This window comes from Motacilla alba, chromosome 7 (genome assembly GCF_015832195.1).
Source record: "Motacilla alba alba isolate MOTALB_02 chromosome 7, Motacilla_alba_V1.0_pri, whole genome shotgun sequence".
Lineage (NCBI taxonomy): Eukaryota > Metazoa > Chordata > Aves > Passeriformes > Motacillidae > Motacilla > Motacilla alba.
In genome coordinates, this window is record NC_052022.1 from 37,343,130 (window position 1) to 37,365,312 (window position 22,183).

At 48.6% G+C, this 22,183-nt stretch overlaps 5 protein-coding genes across 14 annotated transcripts in view; all 5 read right to left on the bottom strand.

Annotated features, from left to right (window-relative positions):
* Window positions 1–22,183, bottom strand: part of LOC119703208 (UDP-glucuronosyltransferase 1A1-like) — a 57,005-nt gene that overhangs the window by 2,193 nt on the left and 32,629 nt on the right. For 6 of the 10 annotated variants that reach the window (XM_038142695.1, XM_038142687.1, XM_038142686.1 and 3 more), the window contains exons 2-4: window positions 2,448–2,579; window positions 2,254–2,341; window positions 1,318–1,537 (exon numbers count right to left, since the gene is read on the bottom strand). In XM_038142695.1, the coding sequence (XP_037998623.1) occupies window positions 1,318–1,537; window positions 2,254–2,341; window positions 2,448–2,579 (440 nt within the window). Of the gene's footprint in view, window positions 1–1,317; window positions 1,538–2,253; window positions 2,342–2,447; window positions 2,580–5,130; window positions 6,059–11,827; window positions 12,695–13,555; window positions 14,491–17,334; window positions 18,224–22,183 lie in introns of those variants that run through there. The other 4 variants (XM_038142693.1, XM_038142692.1, XM_038142688.1 and 1 more) reach the window with 4 other exon arrangements.
* Window positions 6,212–11,820, bottom strand: LOC119703219 (UDP-glucuronosyltransferase 1-6-like). Its single transcript, XM_038142710.1, has one exon. It carries the CDS (start codon window positions 8,254–8,256, stop codon window positions 7,390–7,392), a length of 867 nt encoding a protein of 288 aa, XP_037998638.1. The 5' UTR covers window positions 8,257–11,820; the 3' UTR covers window positions 6,212–7,389.
* On the bottom strand, window positions 15,361–17,032 carry LOC119703212 (UDP-glucuronosyltransferase 1A1-like). The gene has a single exon (XM_038142701.1). The coding sequence runs from the start codon at window positions 16,456–16,458 to the stop codon at window positions 15,421–15,423; it is 1,038 nt and encodes a 345-aa protein (XP_037998629.1). The 5' UTR covers window positions 16,459–17,032; the 3' UTR covers window positions 15,361–15,420.
* LOC119703007 (UDP-glucuronosyltransferase 1A1-like) lies at window positions 18,514–20,338 on the bottom strand. Its single transcript, XM_038142035.1, has 2 exons — window positions 19,313–20,338; window positions 18,514–18,631 (listed from the first exon to the last, which is right to left on the bottom strand). Exons 1-2 carry the CDS (start codon window positions 20,236–20,238, stop codon window positions 18,514–18,516), a joined length of 1,044 nt encoding a protein of 347 aa, XP_037997963.1. The 5' UTR covers window positions 20,239–20,338.
* LOC119703218 (UDP-glucuronosyltransferase 1A1-like) lies at window positions 20,730–22,083 on the bottom strand. Its single transcript, XM_038142709.1, has one exon. The coding sequence runs from the start codon at window positions 21,965–21,967 to the stop codon at window positions 21,095–21,097; it is 873 nt and encodes a 290-aa protein (XP_037998637.1). The 5' UTR covers window positions 21,968–22,083; the 3' UTR covers window positions 20,730–21,094.

Sequence of the window (22,183 nt, forward strand, 5' to 3'; positions counted from 1 at the left end):
CTGAAGCTGTAATTGGGATATTAACCCCTGATATGTGAATGGACCAAACTTACAATTGTCTGAAAAACTCGTGACCATCATCTATCTTGGGTGTAGCCTCTGGGAGGCTTCTGGCTGCCCAAGATGTACCTATTGAAGGCCTTTAATAAATACCCTCTTTATTCTCTTAACCTTGTCTAGCCTCTGTTCTAGGTGGCCACTCCAAGGCATCAGTATCACAGGGTGGGGTGGGTTGGAAGGACCTTGAAGCTCATCCCTCATGGGCAGAGACACCTCCCACCAGGCCAGGTTGCTCCAAACCCCATCCAGGACACTTCAAGGGAGGGGACAGCCGCAGCTCTTGTGCTACTGAGCCCCTTGAGAAGGATGGCAGTGAAGTTAGAGGCCCAGGAAGTGTTGTTTCCAATGCCAAAGAAAAAAAAAAAAAAAAAAAAAAAGAGGGAAAACTTAGTTTGAGCTCTCAGCAGAATCTCTGGGGTGAAGGTCTCTGGCTGAACGGCAAGACTGGGGGTGGAAAAGCTGGCCAGCTTTTCCAGCTGCATTATTATTGTTTTTGTTAGTAGTAGTGTTATTGCTATTACTGCTGTAAAAAACGGGTAGGAAACAATGTCAATAAGCTGCTATTTGTCAGGAACGTGGTGGAGTTTCTTGGTTCTTGGCATCATCGCATGGGAGCAGGGAAGAGCTCTTATGTCTCAAAGAAATCTCTGTGCTGCCTTTAAACCCCTTGGGTGTGCTGACTGCAGCCCTGTGATGTTCCCTGGACTTCCTCAGTGCATCCCTGCAGGTTCCTCCTGCTCTGTGCTGGGATTGTCCAGCCTTGCTGAGCCAGGCAAGGCTCTTTGTGCTCACTGAATTCCTCATGAGCACTGACAGGGGGGGAAAAATGCCTGAGAAAACTCACCTGTAAGATAAATATGTCTGATGAACCCTTTTCAGGCTCCCCACAGACCGGTGTCACCACAGGTTTGGGAACAAAAGCTGTTTGCCACTTGTGTCAAAGCCCTCTCTGTCACTGCCTTGGCTTTAAGAAGGTGACACAAATTTTTTTGGCAACTTGACTTCTTCCATTGCATTCCCAGCCCATCTCCCCTGCTCCCTGCAGCCTCCCTTCTCAGCCACTTCTTGTCCCCTCAAAGGGACAGCCTGAAGTTAACCCAGGGCGAGCATCAGCTTCTCCATGGAAGCAGCTGCTATCAAATCCAAACTTTTGATCAAAGAAGCCATTTAGGAAGAGAAAAACACCCTGTTAAGCTGGAAGTGAACGTGCTGGGGCTACACACTAAGAAGGGGGAAGGCTGTGCCTCTGGTACTGACTTTTTGTCGTTGATCACTGCTTTCAGGGCATTGGAGATGTCGTTGGAAGTCATCTCCAGGATGTTCAGGGTCAGCCCTGCTCCCCGGGACTCCACTCGCTTGGCGTTGTCCATCTGGTCCCCAAACAGAGGCATCAGCACCATGGGCACTGCATTGCAGATTCCCTCATAAACACCGTGGGAGCCTCCGTGGGTGATGAAGGCACGAGTCTTGGGGTGGGCTGTAGAGGGAAACACAGGCTTATGTTAGCTTCTGGAATTACTGACTCCCAGCAACACGTCCCAGGGAAAAAACATGCACCAAAAAGGGCCGTGGTTGGGATAAATCAAGGATTTGGGGCTGTTGTGAGCATCATCCCACATGGCCAGACTTAGGGATTGGAACTTTGTAGACCTCTGTCTCGGTTTTGGGTGATCCTCCGACCTTAGGATTAAACCAGAGCTAGGAGAGGTTAAAAAGGATGTTACCACCAATTAGTTTTTCACCATCTCTTCCATGGTAGTGAAGGTCTCTCACAGCTGAACCTATTCTGTTACCAGCAAATCCTGACAACAATTTCAGGATTAAAAGCCCAAAGACCTCTCTGGAATGCTCCCTTGAGGACCGTGAAGTTTCTTTTCAGGCCAGAAGACAGGACAAAAGCACAGCTGGCTGTTGAGACTGCTTAGTCAGACATAAAGACCCTCATCTTTGACTGGTACTGAACTGTTGGAAAGCCTTTTCCAACAGAGTTCTTTTCATAATTTGGCGATTCCCCGCCAAGTTCCTAAAGGACAAGCTCTGGCTTCACCAGCCAGAGGAAGGTTTGTGACCCACAGTGCTGGGTCAGGGGATGCTAACTCACACCTGAGCCACAGATGATGCCCTTGGGGCCTCACCACAGCAGCCCTGGAGCACCAGCACCAGCCTGGGGTCAGCCCAGGGTGTCAGACCTACCCAGGAGGTCGTTCTGAGGCAGCCACTTGACGAGCTTCACGTTCTTGGGCAGGTTGGGGGGTGCCTTGCCGGTGTAGCGCCAGAAGACCTGGCAAGGGAGGCAAAGCCCACGTCAGATCCCAGCAGGAGAAGGGAGGGAGGACGTGATAACAGCGTGGAGCTGCTCTGCTGGAAGGGGAAGAGGGGATTGGTACCGTCTGAGGGACTGTTCCCAAGCCCTCCGCGATTTCCATGGCTTTCTTCATGGGAATCTCAGACACCATGGAGCCCAGCGAGAAGACAACGATGCCGTGTTCTCCAGAGGCGTTCACCATGGCTTCAAATTCCTGCCAAAGGAAAGCAAGCCTTTAGTCAAAGCCCTTTCTCTTGTCAGAGGCTGGAGTTGCTGCCACATTCCCATAAAACTCCCTGGAAAGGCAACGGAACAAGCAGTGAGCACAACTCCCACAAAACTGGGACCAGGAAAACGAGTGGTTATTGACAGTTCTGCATCCAAAGCAGCACAGCCAGCAGGTCCAGGGACAGGATTCTCCCTGTCTAGTGAGACCACACCTGGATCCTGCATCCAGCTCCAGGGTCATCAACATGAGAAGGACATGGGACTGTTGGAGCGAGTCCAGAGGAGAACCATGGAGTTGACAAGGAGTCAGGAGCACCTCCCTTATGGAGACAGGCTGGGACATCCTGTTCAGCCTGGAGCAGAGAAGACTTTTGTGTGGAGACCTCAGAGCCTTTCCAGTACCCGAGGAGGCCCAAGAGGAAGCTGGAGAAGGACTCTTCACGAGGAACTGGAGTGATGGGACAGGGAGTAATGGGTTCAAACCAAAGAGGAGAAATTTGTGTTAGGTATCAGGAAGAAATTCTTCTCTGTGAGGATGGGGAGGCCCTGGCGCAGGCTGGCCGGAGAAGCTGTGGCTGCCCCTGGATCCCTGGAAATGTCCAAGGGGAGGATGGACAGGGTTTGGAGCCACCTGGGCTGGTGGCAGGTGTCCCTGCCCACGGCACGGGATGGAACTGGATGGGCTTTAACGTCCCTTCCACCCCAACCTGTTCCATGATCCTAAAGAAAAAGAGTCTTTAGGAAGTAAAAATGGGCACATGTAACCCAAGCCTGGATTCAGAGCTTATGTTCTTCTTTCCAGGCCACGCAGCTACAAGAGAGAATTAAAATCCTGGAAGAGGGTTCTGACAGCAGGTATCTCAAATTTCTAATGTCTGGATTTATTGTATCTGCTTTGGGTGTGATAACACTGAACTGCTGCCAGTTTTGTCTCCCTTTTGTTTGAGTGATTTAAATAATAGAAGGAGATCTAGCACCGGAATCCAGGAACAAAAAGATTCCAATGAAGCAGAGAAAAACAGCCCAAGGCTGGAGCAAAAATTCTTTGAAATAGAAAAATGTTTGGTTGAGCCAAGGAAGGAAAGGCAAAACTGGAGGAAATTGTTGCAGGCATCAGAGTTAAATAAGGGGAAAACAATGAACTGTAAATTTCTGTTAGTCTGGCAATTGCCATGTTATCTCTGAGATCTGAGGGGATAACCAGAGAAACATGGAATACTTCGGGTTGGAAGGGACTTTAAAGATTGTCTCATTCCAACTCCCTGCCATGGGCAGGGACAACAGAGACTGACTCTGTCAGTTTATGCTCTTTTCCATATTTTTGTGGCTGTCTCAAGGCATATTTAATACTATTTATATTCTGTGGGACGTCAGTTTTACTTTGTTTTTTAGATGTTTTTGAGTTCCAAGGTCTGACTTTCTGCTCAGAAGTTCTCCTACTATGAGGAAACTCTTTGCAGCCCAGCTTTGGGGATATGCAGGTTATTTTAGTAGTGGTTTTAATCAGCACCTGCTCATACTTTTACAAAATATCTGCTGTGGAGACTCATGCAAAAAATAAGAGAATTAGGAGGATTTCCTAATAGAAAGTGGAAGATATCCCATGCTGAGAAATTTTGGCACAGTTGAAGCAAAATACAGTTGCAGTGCAGAGTATTTTACACAAAAGTGGCAGGAGTGCTGCTTCACTGGTGGTGGGGATTTAATTCGAGCCTGCCTGAACTGTCTGCAGTTCATGGAAAATCCTCAGTTGGAAGGGACCCACAGGGATCATTGATCCAGGCTCTGGCCCTGCACAGACAGCCCAACAATCCCACCTTGTGCATCCCTGAGAGCATTGTTCAAACATTCCTGGGGCTCTGGCAGCCTGGGGCTGTGCCCATTCCCTGGGGAGCCTGGGCAGTGCCCAGCACCTTCTGGGGGAAGAACTTTTTCCTAAAATCCAACCTAAACATCCCCAACACAGCTCCAGCCACTCCCTCGTGTGCTGTCCCTGGCCACAGAGAGCAGAGATGGGAGCTGTCCCTCCACTGCCCCTCTTAAGGAAGCTGTAGACAGGAAAAAGGAAAAGGGAATGGAAACAGATAGGAAAAATTGGAAAAGAAAAAGCTTTCCTTTCCTTTCCTTTCCTTTCCTTTCCTTTCCTTTCCTTTCCTTTCCTTTCCTTTCCTTTCCTTTCCTTTCCTTTCCTTTCCTTTCCTTTCCTTTCCTTTCCTTTCCTTTCCTTTCCTTTCCTTTCCTTTCCTTTCCTTTCCTTTTTCCTTTCCTTTCCTTTCCTTTCCCCTTTCCTTTCCTTTCCCCTTTCCTTTCCCCTTTCCTTTCCCCTTTTCTTTCCTTTCCTTTCGCAGGTTTGACTGGGAATGCCGAGGTGTTCCACAAAGTAACTTTTCCCTCATTGTTGAAGGGACGCAGCTGTGCAAAATGCACTCCCAGCCACTTTCACCTGGCATCTTTTATTCCAGCCTGGGAGCTCCATCTCCTGGAGAGACCTCACAGCGCACCCACAGCTAAACTCGGGGAAAAAAACGGGAACTAACCTGGGATAATTTGTTTTCCCGAGTGCAGCCTATGCCTCCGACCAAGACCATGTTGGGCATGAGGGGCCTGGGGTACTCAAAGACAAAGTCGTATTTCATGAGCCAAACAGCGGCGTGGCTGAACAGCTCAGGCACAGTCGCCTCCCGCTGCAGGAACTCCCGGATCAAGGGATCATAGGGGGAATAAAGGACAGAGCAGGCCAGGGAGCTGCCCAGGGTGGCCAGGAGGTTGCCCAGGCGCTGCCAGAAGGACATGCGGTCTGTGGAGCGCGTGAAGAACCGCGGGACGTAGGAAGGAGGGCTGGGACACACTGTGGCCTGGAATTCCAGGCTGCACGGCAGCCCCCGCAGGAAGTACACAGAGGGCAGGGACAGATGTTCCGCCAGTATCTGCCCACACGGGAAGAAGGGATCCATAAAGATGGCATCAAATTTGCTTCCTTCGAGGTATTGGATCAGCTCTTTGTCCGACAGCAGACGCTTGCAGGAATCCAAGAACATGCTTGTAAAATTGGCAATTTTGGATAGTTTTTCCAAGAAGGGATGAGGTGTGAAACTCCTGTGGCCCATCTCTTTAAACTCTGCCTCCACAAACTCCTTGGTGTAGGACACAGGGTAGGTTTTCAAGGTGTAAATTGGGGATGAATGGATCCGCAAATTTGTCTCCGGCGCAACCACCACGATTTCGTGTCCCTTGTCCCTGAGCTTCTCTACGACCGGGAGCATGCTGAGCCAGTGGCTGCCATCAATGGGTATGACCAAGAGCTTCCCACCTTCACCAGAGGTCCACAGCAGCAGGAAAAACACAGCCCAAGAGGCAAGAGAAAGAAATCCTGGCTTTGGAGAAACCATTTCCCTGGTGCCGCTAGCGAAGTTATAAACGGCGGTGAAACTGCGGCCAGGGACAAGGAATGAATCACGGGGTGCTTCCCACTTGAATTTTAACTAAGGTGGGTTTTTAACTTTTAACAGGCAGAAATCGGGGTAATTTTTAACTGTGGGTAAATATTGGGTTTATCATCTGTGCGCAGGGAAGGCTTTCGGTGAGTGGGTGCTGTGAGGTGAACCTGAATGTTTGGACTGACACCAGGAGGGAGGAGTGACCAACAGCCCGCGGGGCTGAGAGCCATGAATGAGAGCCATGAATGGGGCTGACCAGCCATCACTACATCATTAACATCCAGTTAATGATCAACCCCCCACCTTGAGTCCACTGCACTGATTGGACATGGAACTCAGCACAAATCTGACCTTTGGATTGCTTTGTGCCCCCAGAGTGTAACCAAGAAGCTAAGATTGGCAGAGGTTTGATTGAGTGGGTTGTAAAGGTTTATCTCCAGATTTGTTGCTCTATCACAGCAGTTATCAGAGTGAAAGCCCTGAATCTACAGTAGTAAATGTGTTGTAAGTGGAGCAATAACTCCTGCTGTCACAGCACCACAACGTCTGAAAGCAGAATAACCCTGGGATATCTGCACTGTTTGCACAGCACGAGGGGAATCTGAACAAGGGACAGTAGTTACAATCCTGAAGGCTTCCTTTCCCAACCATCCTCTTATTTGCTATCTTGCACTGCTGCTTGACCAAATCCAGAGGCAACAGAGCTCCCTCTGCCGTCTTTGCACACCCCTGGTTTTGGGCTGTTGGTGCACATGGAAAATCCTCGGTTAGAATTTCCTGACCCACAGGGATCATTGATCCAAACCCTGGCCCTGCACAGACAGCCCAACAATCCCACCCCGTGCATCCCTGAGAGCATTGTCTAAACGCTCCTGGGGCTCTGGCAGCCTTGGGGCTGTGCCCATTTCCTGGGGAGCCTGGGCAGTGCCCAGCACCCTCTGGGGGAAGAACTTTTTCCTAAAACCCAGCCTGACCCGGTCTCCTGATGCTCTGTGCTTCACCCAGCTTCATGTTCAGTGGCACAGCAAAAGTGCCTGGGTATATCCACAGAGTTAATTCTGTATTTCTAATTTTTGTCCAATAAAGTCTCCTGCAATTAACTGTCATTTCACATTCCTTAGGGATATTAAATCCTCTGACCTAGAATTATTTTGTTATTTGCCTGGACATAGAGCATACCAAGAGTGATGGTGACAACTCAACCTAAGCTCTCCTGGAGAAAAACCCTTCAGCAAGCCTTGTGATCATCTCAAAGCCTAAGATTCCCATGCCATCCTGGGATTTGATCACACCCTGCCTCAAGCACACAAATATCACTACAGGAAACGCTTAAAGAAAGCACATCTTGAACAAGCACCCTCAGGGTAAGCAACAACAAACCTTTGAGAGTGGCTTCTTCTGCAGACAGTTGATGCCTCCAATATAGACCATGTTGGGCATGATGGGGCGCGGATACTCAAAAACAAAGTCGTATCTCATCAGCCAAACTGATGCTTGGCTGAACAGCTCCTGTATCGTTACATCCCTCAGCAGGAACTCTGAGGCCAAGCTCTCATATTTCAAATAAAACAGATGGCAAAGCAAAGGCTCTGAGAGCCCGATCAGGAAGTTCTTTACGCGCTCTGGGAAGGTCATGTGGTCGGAAAGAGATGATAAAGTCTTGGGCACATAGGATACAGGGCTGGGAGACTGCGCGGCCTTGTAGTCTAAGGTACAAGGAAGGCCACGCATGAAGTACACAGAAGGGAGGGAGAGATACTCAGCCAGAATTGGCCCACAGGGCAGCACAGGGTCCATCATGATGGCATCGAATTTGCTGTCCTGGAGGTACTTCATGAGTTCTTTGTCAGATAAGAGATGCCGACAAGCAGAAGTGAACATGTTGGTCAGCTCTGTGATGTTGCTGAGTAAAAATGAGAGCGTCAGGGTCTCAAAGCTATCTTCCCCCAGCTTCTGGTAGTATTGGTCCACAAACTCCTGGCTGTAAGGCACCGAGTACGTTTTGATGGTGAAGGACTGGGAGCTTTTCAAGAGCAAGGCCGCATCAGGAACCACGGCCACGATTTCGTGCCCCTTTTCCCAGAGTTTCTCCAGGACCATCCTCATGCTCAGCCAGTGACTTCCATCCTGAGGCACCACCAAGAGCTTCCCACCATCTGCCAGACTCCAGAAAGCAAGGAAAAGCACAAGCCCAGCATGTACCTGGTGCCCCCACATAACTGTCATGGGGCAGGAAAAGAAACTAGCTGCTCCTCCTTATGTTGTTCAGCAGCATATGAAGAAAAACCTCCTTGTACCTCATTTATATTGTGCTGGACTTCAATGTCTTATCTCTACAAAATGTTTACTGATACAAGTTATTGGAGTTCGAAGACCATATTGCTGATAAAAGCCTTGATTAAAGTGCTATCAGGGCAGCTATGCTTTGCTATTCATTTAGGTTATCTCAGATTATTCAGAATAATCGGTAGAAAAAGCAAAAGTTGTTCATGGAGGGGTTTTGCTGTGTCAGGGTTGTTTCAAGTGACTCACTGTGCGCTCCACTGTCCTGGGCCAGATTCAACTCAGTAATCAAATTTATGGCCACTCCACAGAGCTTGTATCACAAGAATTGTGTTGCACTGTTGACAAACAAGACCTGAACCCCCAGTCTTTGCTCAGGAGGGTGGCTGGAGTTCAAAGAGAATGTTCTCCATGGCAAGCAGGAGCTGGCACATGGAGCAGCAGAGTCACCAAAGTTTGGGTAACACATTAACCAACCACCTTTCACCTTTTTAGCAAAGCAGTGATAGAGCAGAAAGCACAGTTTGTGCTCAAGAGGGGCCATCAGAGTTTAGAGGTGAATGGCTCGAGGCTAAACATCTTTTTGAAAAGCAATGACGCAGCAGAATATGAGGCTCTTGCTCAAGAGGGGCCACGGGACTTTGGGGTGAGAGGCTACAGGACAAATGGGTTTGAAAGCTCTTAATAACAGCCCCTTTCCCAAATTTCAGAAGGCTAGGCTGTGGTACGTGGTATGTGGAAGTCCATACTCGTGGACAGAAGGGCCTGGCCAAGCAGATCTCACCTGCCATTAAGGCATATTCCACATGGGCAGGGAAAAGCTGGATGCCAAAAGTTTGCAAGTTTACAAGAGCAATACAAGATACAGGAATGGTACCTGGACAAGAGCTGACTGGAGAAGACAGATTCTTTTAGATCCCCCAACCAAGCATTCCTGAACAGAGTGAACTCTGAGCAGTCTCTCCAGGCCTGAAAGGGTTCTCTTGGAGCAGGTAGGAATGATGGGAAATCTGATCCATGAAATGGCTACCTTTGCCAAAGGCACCTGAGTGTGATAAATACACTCTGAGGCTAATCCTAAGTGTTATTCCAAGATTAAGACTAAGTGTGTCCTAAAATGTTCATTTGGAGAGGAGGTCCTCCATGTGGCCTATTAAAGGAAAGGGGTTCTTAAAAGCCACCAAAAAGGACTGTAATGTTTATGGAAAATGCACTAAATAGGAAGGAATTTCAGACATCAGTGGGGAGGTTCAGATTGAATATTAGGAAAAATTTCTTCGTGGAAGTGTTGTCAAGCACTGGAAGGGGCTGTCCAGGGCAGTGGTGAAATCACCATCCCTGAAAACGTTCAAAAAATGTGCGGATGGAACACTTGGGGCCATGGTTTAGTGGTAGACCTGGCAGTGCTGGATTAATGGTTGAACTCTGATTTTAGAGGGCTTTTCCAGCTTTAACAGTTCCGTGATTTGATGCAGTCCCATTCTGCAGCTGGTGAAGCAGAACTGTGGCTCTAGCTGGCCGTGGGGTAGCATTGAAAGACCAAAAATGACAGGAAGTGGAGGCAAGGGATTCTCACCTGCCAGGGCTGCATTTCCTCATTTCTGTGGGAAAAGATCTCAAATGATGAGGTGATGCAGCATTCAACAAGCCTTAAGGTGGCAGCACGTACTCAGGTAGTGAACTCAGAGTTGCAGAAACACACCCTGCACAAAGGCCTCTCAAATCCTCATATTTGGTACATAATCACTCCCACCCAGTTAAGCTCTGCTAACATTTCAGCCAAACTTGTCTCATCTGTGAGACACTAAAACAAAACCCTATAAAACAACACTAAAGAGGTAAGAAAACCCCCTCAACCCAAACCCCTGAGGCCAAGCTCAGAAAAGTTGGGGGAAAAAAAAAAAAGTTCACAGAAGTTCAGCAAAAGTTCATAGAAGTTGGGACACTGGATTTTGAGCAGCACATGAACACCCTCCACGTGTTTACGAGTGCAGAGAGTGAAGTCCACAAGTCCAGCCCGTTCCAAAGGTGAGATAGGAGGAGAAAGTCAAGCAAAAGTACAGAACTGAGTGCCAAGGTTGTAAGCTGGAAACAGTACAGCAAATATCTGGCTAAGGGAATCCATGATTATCTCTCCTGTAAGCCTACAAATCCTGGCAGGCAGCCTGTACCTCTTATTAACCCCCTAAAGCCCTTTTAAATTCAGAGGGTTTGTCTACAAAAAAGAAAATCTCCACATCTTGAGAGGCTGATTCGGGGTTTTTTGGGCCATGGTGTGAAAAAATACTCCCCTTTGTTTGCTCTAAGCTTGTTGCATTTCAGTGTTAGTCATAGGACAAATATTAGGAGAAACTATCAGTTCCCCTTGTGCCTTTAGCTATGATTTTCCAGATTTTACAGACCTCTGCCATAATTATTTTCATAGGTTTAGCTGTGCACTTTATTCCCTCTCCACTTTTCTAGCCTGAGTGCCAAGTTTGAATAATCTTAAAAATCCTCCATTTTTACTGTGTGAGATTGGGCTTTCTCTGAAATATCAGACTTATCTCAGCATTTTGTAAAGCAAATATCTGAAAAACCCAACAGGAATAGCTATTATTAAAAATAGAATCCATGAGGATACTCTGCAAACCACAAAAGCTATTTAAAAACACATTAAAAATGGCTAAAATGAATTCATTTTAGAAGAATAAAGTAACTTATACTTTATTTTTTCAATGCTGGATATAAATTTGACTAAGGAGCATCACAAGCCTGGAATATACAAGCTGGAAAAATGGGCCTATAAAATCCTCATGAAGGTCAGCAAAGGCAGATGCAATGTTCTACCTCTGGAATGGGAGAATGCCATGCCACAGGACAGGTGCACTACAGCTTCAATGCAGGAGATGACAAAAAATTAAAGAAAAAAATGAGACTGACAGTGACAGAATAAGAGGCAACAATCACTGCAACACGGAAAATTCAAACTGGATACAGGAATCAATTGGACATAATAAGGTGTGTTCACTAGGGGAGATGCTTAAAATTGGACAAGAGAGAGAAAGGAAAAACCTGACCTGGATGTATTCTGACAGGAGGTTCTCAGAGAGCTCTCTAATGTCCTTCCAGGTGAAAATGTTCTATGAGTTTATGACAAGCCAAAGCACAGAGAATACTTTAAGGAAAAGAAAAGAAAGAAAGAAAAAGACAGAATTGTAGAGGAAAGCAGACAGAGGATAAATGGAGTGCTCCACAAATCAAAGCGTCTTGCACAATGGCAACAGCCTACTCCAAAGCCAAAGTTTTCTTGGAACAGGGAGCAGAGCCAATGGGGATTCTACCAGAGCTAATTCCATATACAACACTTTCTCCACCTTTCTACTCTGATAGCCCTTCCCAGATACCAGAACCAGCACCTCCCTGCAAAGCAGGACTGGTTTGAAATCCTCCCTTCTAACGAAAGTTGAGTTTCAGCTTCCCCGAGATTTCCAAAGCCTGCAGGAACAGCAAGAGAAAACAGAGCGGGACCCACCTGACTTAGCTTCTTGTAAGCACAATTTACTCCACTAATCAAAACCATGTTGGGCATCAAGGGTTTGGGGAAGTGCAAGACAAAGTCCAGCTTCATGAGCCAAATGGAAGCCTGGCGCAGGAGATCCGGCACGGTCACCTCCCGCTTCAGCAACTCCGAAGCCAGTTCTGCATAAGGTTGGAAGACGACATCGCAGATGAAAAAATTTGGGATGTCATAGAGCATGTTCTTCACCCGCTGGAGAAAGGTCATGTGGTCTGTAAGGTCTGTAAATACTCTGGGAACATAGGAAGGGGGATTGGGGCACTGGGTGGCTTGATATTCCAAACCACATGGAACTTGCTGCAGGAAATAGATGGAAGGTAGGGAAAGATACTCGGCCAGGATTGCCCCACAGGGCAGAACAGGATCTGTGAGGACGGCATCAAACTTGCTCTCCTCAAGGTACCTGATGAGCTCCTTGTTGTGAATTAAGTGTGAGCAGGTGGCCAGGAACAGAGCAGAGGTCTTCTTTGCCTGTTGGTACTGTCTAATAACTCTGTCCAGAAAGGATCCTCCTTGAAATAAATCCATTACTGATCCTTTGAAAACTGAATCCAGCTCTTCCTGAGTGAAGGGAACCGGGTACATTTTCATCGCAAAGGTCTTGGATGGTTTGATTTGTAGGGAGACTTCAGGTGCCACCACGACCACCTCGTGTCCCTTCTGCTGGAGCATGTCCAGCAATTCCCGCATGCTCAGCCAGTGGCTCCCATCCACCGGCACCACCAGGAGCTTCCCAGCAGCAGCCAGACCCAGCAGGGACAGAAGCAGAAGCACAACTGGTGGAGAAGCACTGAGGCCCGGGGCCATTCCTGCAGGGATCAGATGAGTGCTTCCAGGGAAGGAAACCCACGGCAGCACAGGAGCTGCGGCGCTCGCCCCGCGCTTCTAAGCAATCTGTGCCACAGCCCCACTTTGTATCCTTGCTTTATCTGCTGTGTGGTAAATGTGTAATCACAGATGTGATAAAAGGCTGCATAACCAGCAGCAGAGTTCAGGCAGCTGATAAATGTGGGGATGCACCAGATAAGCCTCATGTTTTATAACAAAACCTTTGGCACTTTTGTCACATTTGGATGCCACCTGACAAGGCACTGTAGCCCCCTGAGCCCTCTGGAATTTGCTGTTGTGCCTCACTCAGCCATCACCACCAAGGCAAAGATTTGCTAGATCTGCCAGCAAACAGAGGGGCTGCTTCTCAGCCTGAGACCCCCCGGCCTGCCACCTTCCTCCTGTGCCCAGCTTTGGAAAGACCCGGGTGAAGAAGCACAAAACTTCACCGGCAAAGAAAGAAGTAGACAGGCAACAAGGACACAAGCCTGAGGTGCATTTCTCAGTAAACACCAGACCCAACTACAACAATTTGCTAATTAGGGATTACACCTGACTGCAAGCCCTTGGCAGCCCCACACAGACTCGTTGGTCACTCACTACGAGAGTACCAAGTTACACAAAGTTATACAAAATGGCTCTGAATACATGAAATGAAAAGAGTAAATGCAGAGCATGCTTTGGAGGTGGGAAGGTAGAGGACTGCTGCCTACAAATGGAAAGGGAGAGAAAAATTCATGAGCATTCATACAACCACACGTGATGGGACCTCGATTCCCATCTGCAACACAGGATTAAAGGCTCCTGAACACAGAAATCCATCACAGCACAAATTCAAAACAGAGTGTGACCCACCTGGGGCAGCTCCTTGTGAGCACAGTTTACTCCTCCAATTGGAATGATGTTGGGCATCAAGGGTCTTGGATAGTCTAGCACAAATTCTAACCTCAGGAGCCAAACAGAGCCCTTCCGTAAGAGATCCTGCAAAGTCACCTCCCGCTTCAGGAACTCTGAAGCCAGCTTTGTGAATGGGTCATAGGCAAAACTACAGAGGAAAAGGTTTTGGGTGTCAAAGAGCAGATTCTTCACCCGCTGGAAAAAGGTCATGTGGTCTGTAAGGTCTGTGAATCCCCTGGGGACATAGGAAGGAGGATGGGGACACTGAGTGGCTTCAAAATCTAACCCACACGGGACTCCTCGTAAGAAAAACACAGAAGGAAGTGAAAGATGCTCAGCCAGGATCACCCCACAAGGTATTACAGGGTCTGTAAGGATGGCATCAAACTTGCTCTCCTCAAGATAGCTCATGAGCTCTTGGTTTTGCAGGAGATGTCTACAGCTGGAGAACCCAAAATCAGTGAATCTTTTCACAGCTTCAAATACTTTGAAATATCTTTCCAGAAAAGATCCTTCTTCAAATGTGATATGAAAAAATGCCTTGAATGCTTTGTCCATATCTTCCTGTGTGAAGGGGACCGAGTACATTTTCATCACAAGGTTCTTGTATGGTTTCATGTGGATGGAGACTTCAGGTGCCACCACGACCACCTCATGTCCCTTCTGCTGGAGCATGTCCAGCCCCTCCCGCATGCTCAGCCACGGACTCCCGTCCACCGATACCACCAGGAGCTTTCCAGCAGTAGCCAGACCCAGCAGGGACAGGAGCAGAAGCACAACTGGTGGAGAAGCACTGAGCCCCGGGGCCATTCCTGCAGGGATCAGCTGAGTGCTTCCAGGGAAGGATACCCACGGCAGCACAGGAGCTGCGGCGCTCGCCCCGCGCTTCTAAGCAACCTGTGCCACATCCCCACTTTGTATCCTTGCTTTATCTGCTGTGTGGCAATCGTGTAATCACAGATGTGATGAAAGACTGCATAACCAGCAGCAGAGTTCAGGCAGCTGATAAATGTGGGGATTCACCAGATAAGCCTCATCTTTTATAACAAAACCTTTGGCACTTTTGTCACATTTGGATGCCACCTGACAAGCCACTGTAGCCCCCTGAGCCCTCTGGAATTTGCTGTTGCGCCTCACTCAGCCGTCATCACCAAGGCAAAGTTTTGCTAGATCTGCCAGCAAACAGAGGGGCTGCTTCTCAGCCTGAGACCCCCCGGCCTGCCACCTTCCTCCTGTGCCCAGCTTTGGAAAGACCCGGGTGAAGAAGCAGAAAAATTCACCGGCAAAGAAAGAAGTAGACAGGCAACAAGGACACAAGCCTGAGGTGCATTTCTCAGAAAACACCAGACCCAACTAGAACAATTTGCTAATTAGGGATTACACCTGACTGCAAGCTCTTGACAGCCACACACAGATGGGTTCAGCACTCACTACGAGAGTACCAAGTTACACAAAGGTACCAATAATTAGAGATTGTAGGGACCCTTAAAACTGGACAAGAGAGAGAAAATGACGTCCTGACCTCACTGGCCATGCTTGGACAGGAGGTTCTCAGAGAGGCCTCAAATGTCCTTCCAGGTGACAATGTTTGATGAGCCTGTGACAATTCAGAGCATTGAAAATCCTTCATAAAGGAACAAAAGGAGACGGAATTGTAGAGGAAATCAGCCAGATTGGACCAGAGGATAAATTACCACGTCGTTAATTTAAAGGGTGTATTGCATCACATCAACAGCCTTGATGGAAGAGGCTCTGAGGAGCCCATTCCAATCCAAAGCTGCCTTAGAGCACGGGGCACAGAGCCAATGGGGATTCTACCAGAGCTAATTCCATATACAACACTCTCTCCACCTTTCTACTCTGATAGCCCTTCCCAGATACCAGAACCAGCACCTCCCTGCAAAGCAGGACTGGTTTGAAATCCTCCCTTCTAACGAAAGTTGAGTTTCAGCTTCCCCGAGATTTCCAAAGCCTGCAGGAACAGCAAGAGAAAACAGAGCGGGACCCACCTGACTTAGCTTCTTGTAAGCACAATTTACTCCACTAATCAAAACCATGTTGGGCATCAAGGGTTTGGGGAAGTGCAAGACAAAGTCCAGCTTCATGAGCCAAATGGAAGCCTGGCGCAGGAGATCCGGCACGGTCACCTCCCGCTTCAGCAACTCCGAAGCCAGTTCTGCATAAGGTTGGAAGACGACATCGCAGATGAAAAAGTTTGGGATGTCATAGAGCATGTTCTTCACCCGCTGGAGAAAGGTCATGTGGTCTGTAAGGTCTGTAAATACTCTGGGAACATAGGAAGGGGGATTGGGGCACTGGGTGGCTTGATACTCCAAACCACATGGAACTTGCTGCAGGAAATAGACGGAAGGTAGGGAAAGATACTCGGCCAGGATTGCCCCACAGGGCAGAACAGGATCTGTGAGGACGGCATCAAACTTGCTCTCCTCAAGGTACCTGATGAGCTCCTTGTTGTGAATTAAGTGTGAGCAGGTGGCCAGGAACAGAGCAGAGGTCTTCTTTGCCTGTTGGTACTGTCTAATAACTCTGTCCAGAAAGGATCCTCCTTTAAATAAATCCATTACTGACCCTTTGAAAACTGAATCCAGCTCTTCCTGAGTGAAGGGAACCGGGTACATTTTCATCGCAAAGGTCTTGGATGGTTTGATTTGTAGGGAGACTTCAGGTGCCACCACGACCACCTCGTGTCCCTTCTGCTGGAGCATGTCCAGCAATTCCCGCATGCTCAGCCAGTGGCTCCCGTCCACCGGCACCACCAGGAGCTTCCCAGCAGCAGCCAGACCCAGCAGGGACAGGAGCAGAAGCACAACTGGTGGAGAAGCACTGAGCCCCGGGGCCATTCCTGCAGGGATCAGATGAGTGCTTCCAGGGAAGGAAACCCACGGCAGCACAGGAGCTGCGGCGCTCGCCCCGCGCTTCTAAGCAATCTGTGCCACAGCCCCACTTTGTATCCTTGCTTTATCTGCTGTGTGGTAAATGTGTAATCACAGATGTGATAAAAGGCTGCATAACCAGCAGCAGAGTTCAGGCAGCTGATAAATGTGGGGATGCACCAGATAAGCCTCATGTTTTATAACAAAACCTTTGGCACTTTTGTCACATTTGGATGCCACCTGACAAGGCACTGTAGCCCCCTGAGCCCTCTGGAATTTGCTGTTGTGCCTCACTCAGCCATCATCACCAAGGCAAAGTTTTGCTAGATCTGCCAGCAAACAGAGGGGCTGCTTCTCAGCCTGAGACCCCCCGGCCTGCCACCTTCCTCCTGTGCCCAGCTTTGGAAAGACCCGGGTGAAGAAGCACAAAAATTCACCGGCAAAGAAAGAGGTTGTGAGAAAACTAGGAGAGAAGCCTGAGGTGCATTTCTCAGTAAACACCAGACCCAACTACAACAATTTGCTAATTAGGGATTACACCTGACTGCAAGCCCTTGGCAGCCCCACACAGACTCCTTGGTCACTCACTAAGAGAGTACCAAGTTAGACAAAGTTATACAAAATGGCTCTGAATACGTGAAATGAAAAGAGTAAATGCAGAGCATGCTTTGGAGGTGGGAAGGTAGAGGACTGCTGCCTACAAATGGAAAGGGAGAGAAAAATTCATGAGCATTCATACAACCACACGTGATGGGACCTCAATTCCCACCTGCAACACAAGATTAAAGGCTCCTGAACACAGAAATCCATCACAGCACAAATTCAAAACAGAGTGTGACCCACCTGGGGCAGCTCCTTGTGAGCACAGTTTACTCCTCCAATTGGAATGATGTTGGGCATCAAGGGTCTTGGATAGTCTAGCACAAATTCCAACCTCAGGAGCCAAACAGAGCCCTTCCGTAAGAGATCCTGCAAAGTCACCTCCCGCTTCAGGAACTCTGAAGCCAGCTTTGTGAATGGGTCATAGGCAAAACTACAGAGGAAAAGGTTTTGGGTGTCAAAGAGCAGATTCTTCACCCGCTGGAAAAAGGTCATGTGGTCTGTAAGGTCTGTAAATCCCCTGGGGACATAGGAAGGAGGATGGGGACACTGAGTGGCTTCAAAATCTAACCCACACGGGACTCCTCGTAAGAAAAACACAGAAGGAAGTGAAAGATGCTCAGCCAGGATCACCCCACAAGGTATTACAGGGTCTGTAAGGATGGCATCAAACTTGCTCTCCTCAAGATAGCTCATGAGCTCTTGGTTTTGCAGGAGATGTCTACAGCTGGAGAACCCAAAATCAGTGAATCTTTTCACAGCTTCAAATACTTTGAAATATCTTTCCAGAAAAGATCCTTCTTCAAATGTGATATGAAAAAATGCCTTGAATGCTTTGTCCATATCTTCCTGTGTGAAGGGGACCGAGTACATTTTCATCACAAGGTTCTTGTATGGTTTCATGTGGATGGAGACTTCAGGTGCCACCACGACCACCTCATGTCCCTTCTGCTGGAGCATGTCCAGCCCCTCCCGCATGCTCAGCCACGGACTCCCATCCACCGATACCACCAGGAGCTTCCCAGCAGCAGCCAGACCCAGCAGGGACAGGAGCAGAAGCACAACTGGTGGAGAAGCACTGAGCCCCGGGGCCATTCCTGCAGGGATCAGCTGAGTGCTTCCAGGGAAGGATACCCACGGCAGTACAGGAGCTGCGGTGCTCGCCCCGCGCTTCTAAGCAATCTGTGCCACAGCCCCACTTTGTATCCTTGCTTTATCTGCTGTGTGGCAATCGTGTAATCACAGATATGATGAAAGACTGCATAACCAGCAGCAAAGTTCAGGCAGCTGATAAATGTGGGGATTCACCAGATAAGCCTCATGTTTTATAACAAAACCTTTGGCACTTTTGTCACATTTGGATGCCACCTGACAAACCACTGCAGCCCCCTGAGCCCTCTGGAATTTGCTGTTGCGCCTCACTCAGCCGTCATCACCAAGGCAAAGTTTTGCTAGATCTGCCAGCAAACAGAGGGGCTGCTTCTCAGCCTGAGACCCCCCCGGCCTGCCACCTTGCTCCAGATTCCAACTTTGGAAACACCTGGGTGAAGAAGCACAAAAATTCACTGGCAAAGAAAGAGGTAGACAGGCAACAAGGACACAAGCCTGAGGTGCATTTCTCAGAAAACACCAGACCCAACTACAACAATTTGCTAATTAGGGATTACACCTGACTGCAAGCTCTTGACAGCCACACACAGATGGGTTCAGCACTCACTACGAGAGTACCAAGTTACACAAAGGTACCAATAATTAGAGATTTTAGGGACCCTTAAAACTGGACAAGAGAGAGAAAATGACGTCCTGACCTCACTGGCCATGCTTGGACAGGAGGTTCTCAGAGAGGCCTCAAATGTCCTTCCAGGTGACAATGTTTGATGTGCCTGTGACAATTCAGAGCATTGAAAATCCTTCATAAAGGAACAAAAGGAGACGGAATTGTAGAGGAAATCAGCCAGATTGGACCAGAGGATAAATTAACACGTCCTCAATTTAAAGGGTGTATTGCATCACATCAACAGCCTTGATGGAAGAGGCTCTGAGGAGCCCATTCCAATCCAAAGCTGCCTTGGAGCACGGGGCACAGAGCCAATGGGGATTCTACCAGAGCTAATTCCATATACAACACTCTCTCCACATTTCTACTCTGATAGCCCTTCCCAGATACCAGAACCAGCACCTCCCTGCAAAGCAGGACTGGTTTGAAATCCTCCCTTCTAACGAAAGTTGAGTTTCAGCTTCCTCGAGATTTCCAAAGCCTGCAGGAACAGCAAGAGAAAACAGAGCGGGACCCACCTGACTTAGCTTCTTGTAAGCACAATTTACTCCACTAATCAAAACCATGTTGGGCATCAAGGGTTTGGGGAAGTGCAAGACAAAGTCCAGCTTCATGAGCCAAATGGAAGCCTGGCGCAGGAGATCCGGCACGGTCACCTCCCGCTTCAGCAACTCCGAAGCCAGTTCTGCATAAGGTTGGAAGACGACATCGCAGATGAAAAAGTTTGGGATGTCATAGAGCATGTTCTTCACCCGCTGGAGAAAGGTCATGTGGTCTGTAAGGTCTGTAAATACTCTGGGAACATAGGAAGGGGGATTGGGGCACTGGGTGGCTTGATACTCCAAACCACATGGAACTTGCTGCAGGAAATACACAGAAGGTAGGGAAAGATACTCGGCCAGTATTGCCCCACAGGGCAGAACAGGATCTGTGAGGACGGCATCAAACTTGCTCTCCTCAAGGTACCTGATGAGCTCCTTGTTGTGAATTAAGTGTGAGCAGGTGGCCAAGAACAGAGCAGAGGTCTTCTTTGCCTGTTGGTACTGTCTAATAACTCTGTCCAGAAAGGATCCTCCTTGAAATAAATCCATTACTGATCCTTTGAAAACTGAATCCAGCTCTTCCTGAGTGAAGGGAACCGGGTACATTTTCATCGCAAAGGTCTTGGATGGTTTGATTTGTAGGGAGACTTCAGGTGCCACCACGACCACCTCATGTCCCTTCTGCTGGAGCATGTCCAGCAATTCCCGCATGCTGAGCCAGTGGCTCCCGTCCACCGGCACCACCAGGAGCTTCCCAGCAGCAGCCAGACCCAGCAGGGACAGGAGCAGAAGCACAACTGGTGGAGAAGCACTGAGCCCCGGGGCCATTCCTGCAGGGATCAGATGAGTGCTTCCAGGGAAGGAAACCCACGGCAGCACAGGAGCTGCGGCGCTCGCCCCGCGCTTCTAAGCAACCTGTGCCACAGCCCCACTTTGTATCCTTGCTTTATCTGCTGTGTGGTAAATGTGTAATCACAGATGTGATAAAAGGCTGCATAACCAGCAGCAGAGTTCAGGCAGCTGATAAATGTGGGGATGCACCAGATAAGCCTCATGTTTTATAACAAAACCTTTGGCACTTTTGTCACATTTGGATGCCACCTGACAAGCCACTGTAGCCCCCTGAGCCCTCTGGAATTTGCTGTTGTGCCTCACTCAGCCGTCATCACCAAGGCAAAGTTTTGCTAGATCTGCCAGCAAACAGAGGGGCTGCTTCTCAGCCTGAGACCCCCCCGGCCTGCCACCTTCCTCCTGTGCCCAGCTTTGGAAATACCTGGGTGAAGAAGCACAAAACTTCACCGGCAAAGAAAGAAGTAGACAGGCAACAAGGACACAAGCCTGAGGTGCATTTCTCAGTAAACACCAGACCCAACTAGAACAATTTGCTAATTAGGGATTACACCTGACTGCAAGCCCTTGGCAGCCCCACACAGACTCGTTGGTCACTCACTACGAGAGTACCAAGTTAGACAAAGTTATACAAAATGGCTCTGAATACGTGAAATGAAAAGAGTAAATGCAGAGCACGCTTTGGAGGTGGGAAGGTAGAGGACTGCTGCCTACAAATGGAAAGGGAGAGAAAAATTCATGAGCATTCATACAACCACACGTTATGGGACCTCAATTCCCACCTGCAACACAGGATTAAAGGCTCCTGAACACAGAAATCCATCACAGCACAAATTCAAAACAGAGTGTGACCCACCTGGGGCAGCTCCTTGTGAGCACAGTTTACTCCTCCAATTGGAATGATGTTGGGCATCAAGGGTCTTGGATAGTCTAGCACAAATTCCAACCTCAGGAGCCAAACAGAGCCCTTCCGTAAGAGATCCTGCAAAGTCACCTCCCGCTTCAGGAACTCTGAAGCCAGCTTTGTGAATGGGTCATAGGCAAAACTACAGAGGAAAAGGTTTTGGGTGTCAAATAGCAGATTCTTCACCCGCTGGAAAAAGGTCATGTGGTCTGTAAGGTCTGTAAATCCCCTGGGGACATAGGAAGGAGGATGGGGACACTGAGTGGCTTCAAAATCTAACCCACATGGGATTCCACGTAAGAAGAACACAGAAGGAAGTGAAAGATGCTCAGCCAGGATCACCCCACAAGGTATTACAGGGTCTGTAAGGATGGCATCAAACTTGCTCTCCTCAAGATAGCTCACGAGCTCTTGGTTTTGCAGGAGATGTCTACAGCTGGAGAACCCAAAATCAGTGAATCTTTTCACAGCTTCAAATACTTTGAAATATCTTTCCAGAAAAGATCCTTCTTCAAATGTGATATGAAAAAATGCCTTGAATGCTTTGTCCATATCTTCCTGTGTGAAGGGGACCGAGTACATTTTCATCACAAGGTTCTTGTATGGTTTCATGTGGATGGAGACTTCAGGTGCCACCACGACCACCTCATGTCCCTTCTGCTGGAGCATGTCCAGCACCTCCCGCATGCTCAGCCACGGACTCCCATCCACCGATACCACCAGGAGCTTCCCAGCAGCAGCCAGACCCAGCAGGGACAGGAGCAGAAGCACAACTGGTGGAGAAGCACTGAGCCCCGGGGCCATTCCTGCAGGGATCAGCTGAGTGCTTCCAGGGAAGGATACCCACGGCAGTACAGGAGCTGCGGTGCTCGCCCCGCGCTTCTAAGCAATCTGTGCCACAGCCCCACTTTGTATCCTTGCTTTATCTGCTGTGTAGCAATCGTGTAATCACAGATATGATGAAAGACTGCATAACCAGCAGCAAAGTTCAGGCAGCTGATAAATGTGGGGATTCACCAG

Excerpts from the sequence above, each read along its gene's own strand:
- LOC119703219 (XM_038142710.1), bottom strand. The coding sequence starts at position 8,256 with ATGACAGTTATGTGGGGGCACCAGGTACATGCTGGGCTTGTGCTTTTC.
- LOC119703212 (XM_038142701.1), bottom strand. The coding sequence starts at position 16,458 with ATGGCCCCGGGGCTCAGTGCTTCTCCACCAGTTGTGCTTCTGCTCCTG.
- LOC119703007 (XM_038142035.1), bottom strand. The coding sequence starts at position 20,238 with ATGGCCCCGGGGCTCAGTGCTTCTCCACCAGTTGTGCTTCTGCTCCTG. Across the intron at positions 18,632-19,312 it reads GAAGCTGAAACTCAACTTTC|GTGTTTCCAAAGTTGGAATC; the intron begins GTTAGAAGGGAG and ends TTCTTCACCCAG.
- LOC119703218 (XM_038142709.1), bottom strand. The coding sequence starts at position 21,967 with ATGGCCCCGGGGCTCAGTGCTTCTCCACCAGTTGTGCTTCTGCTCCTG.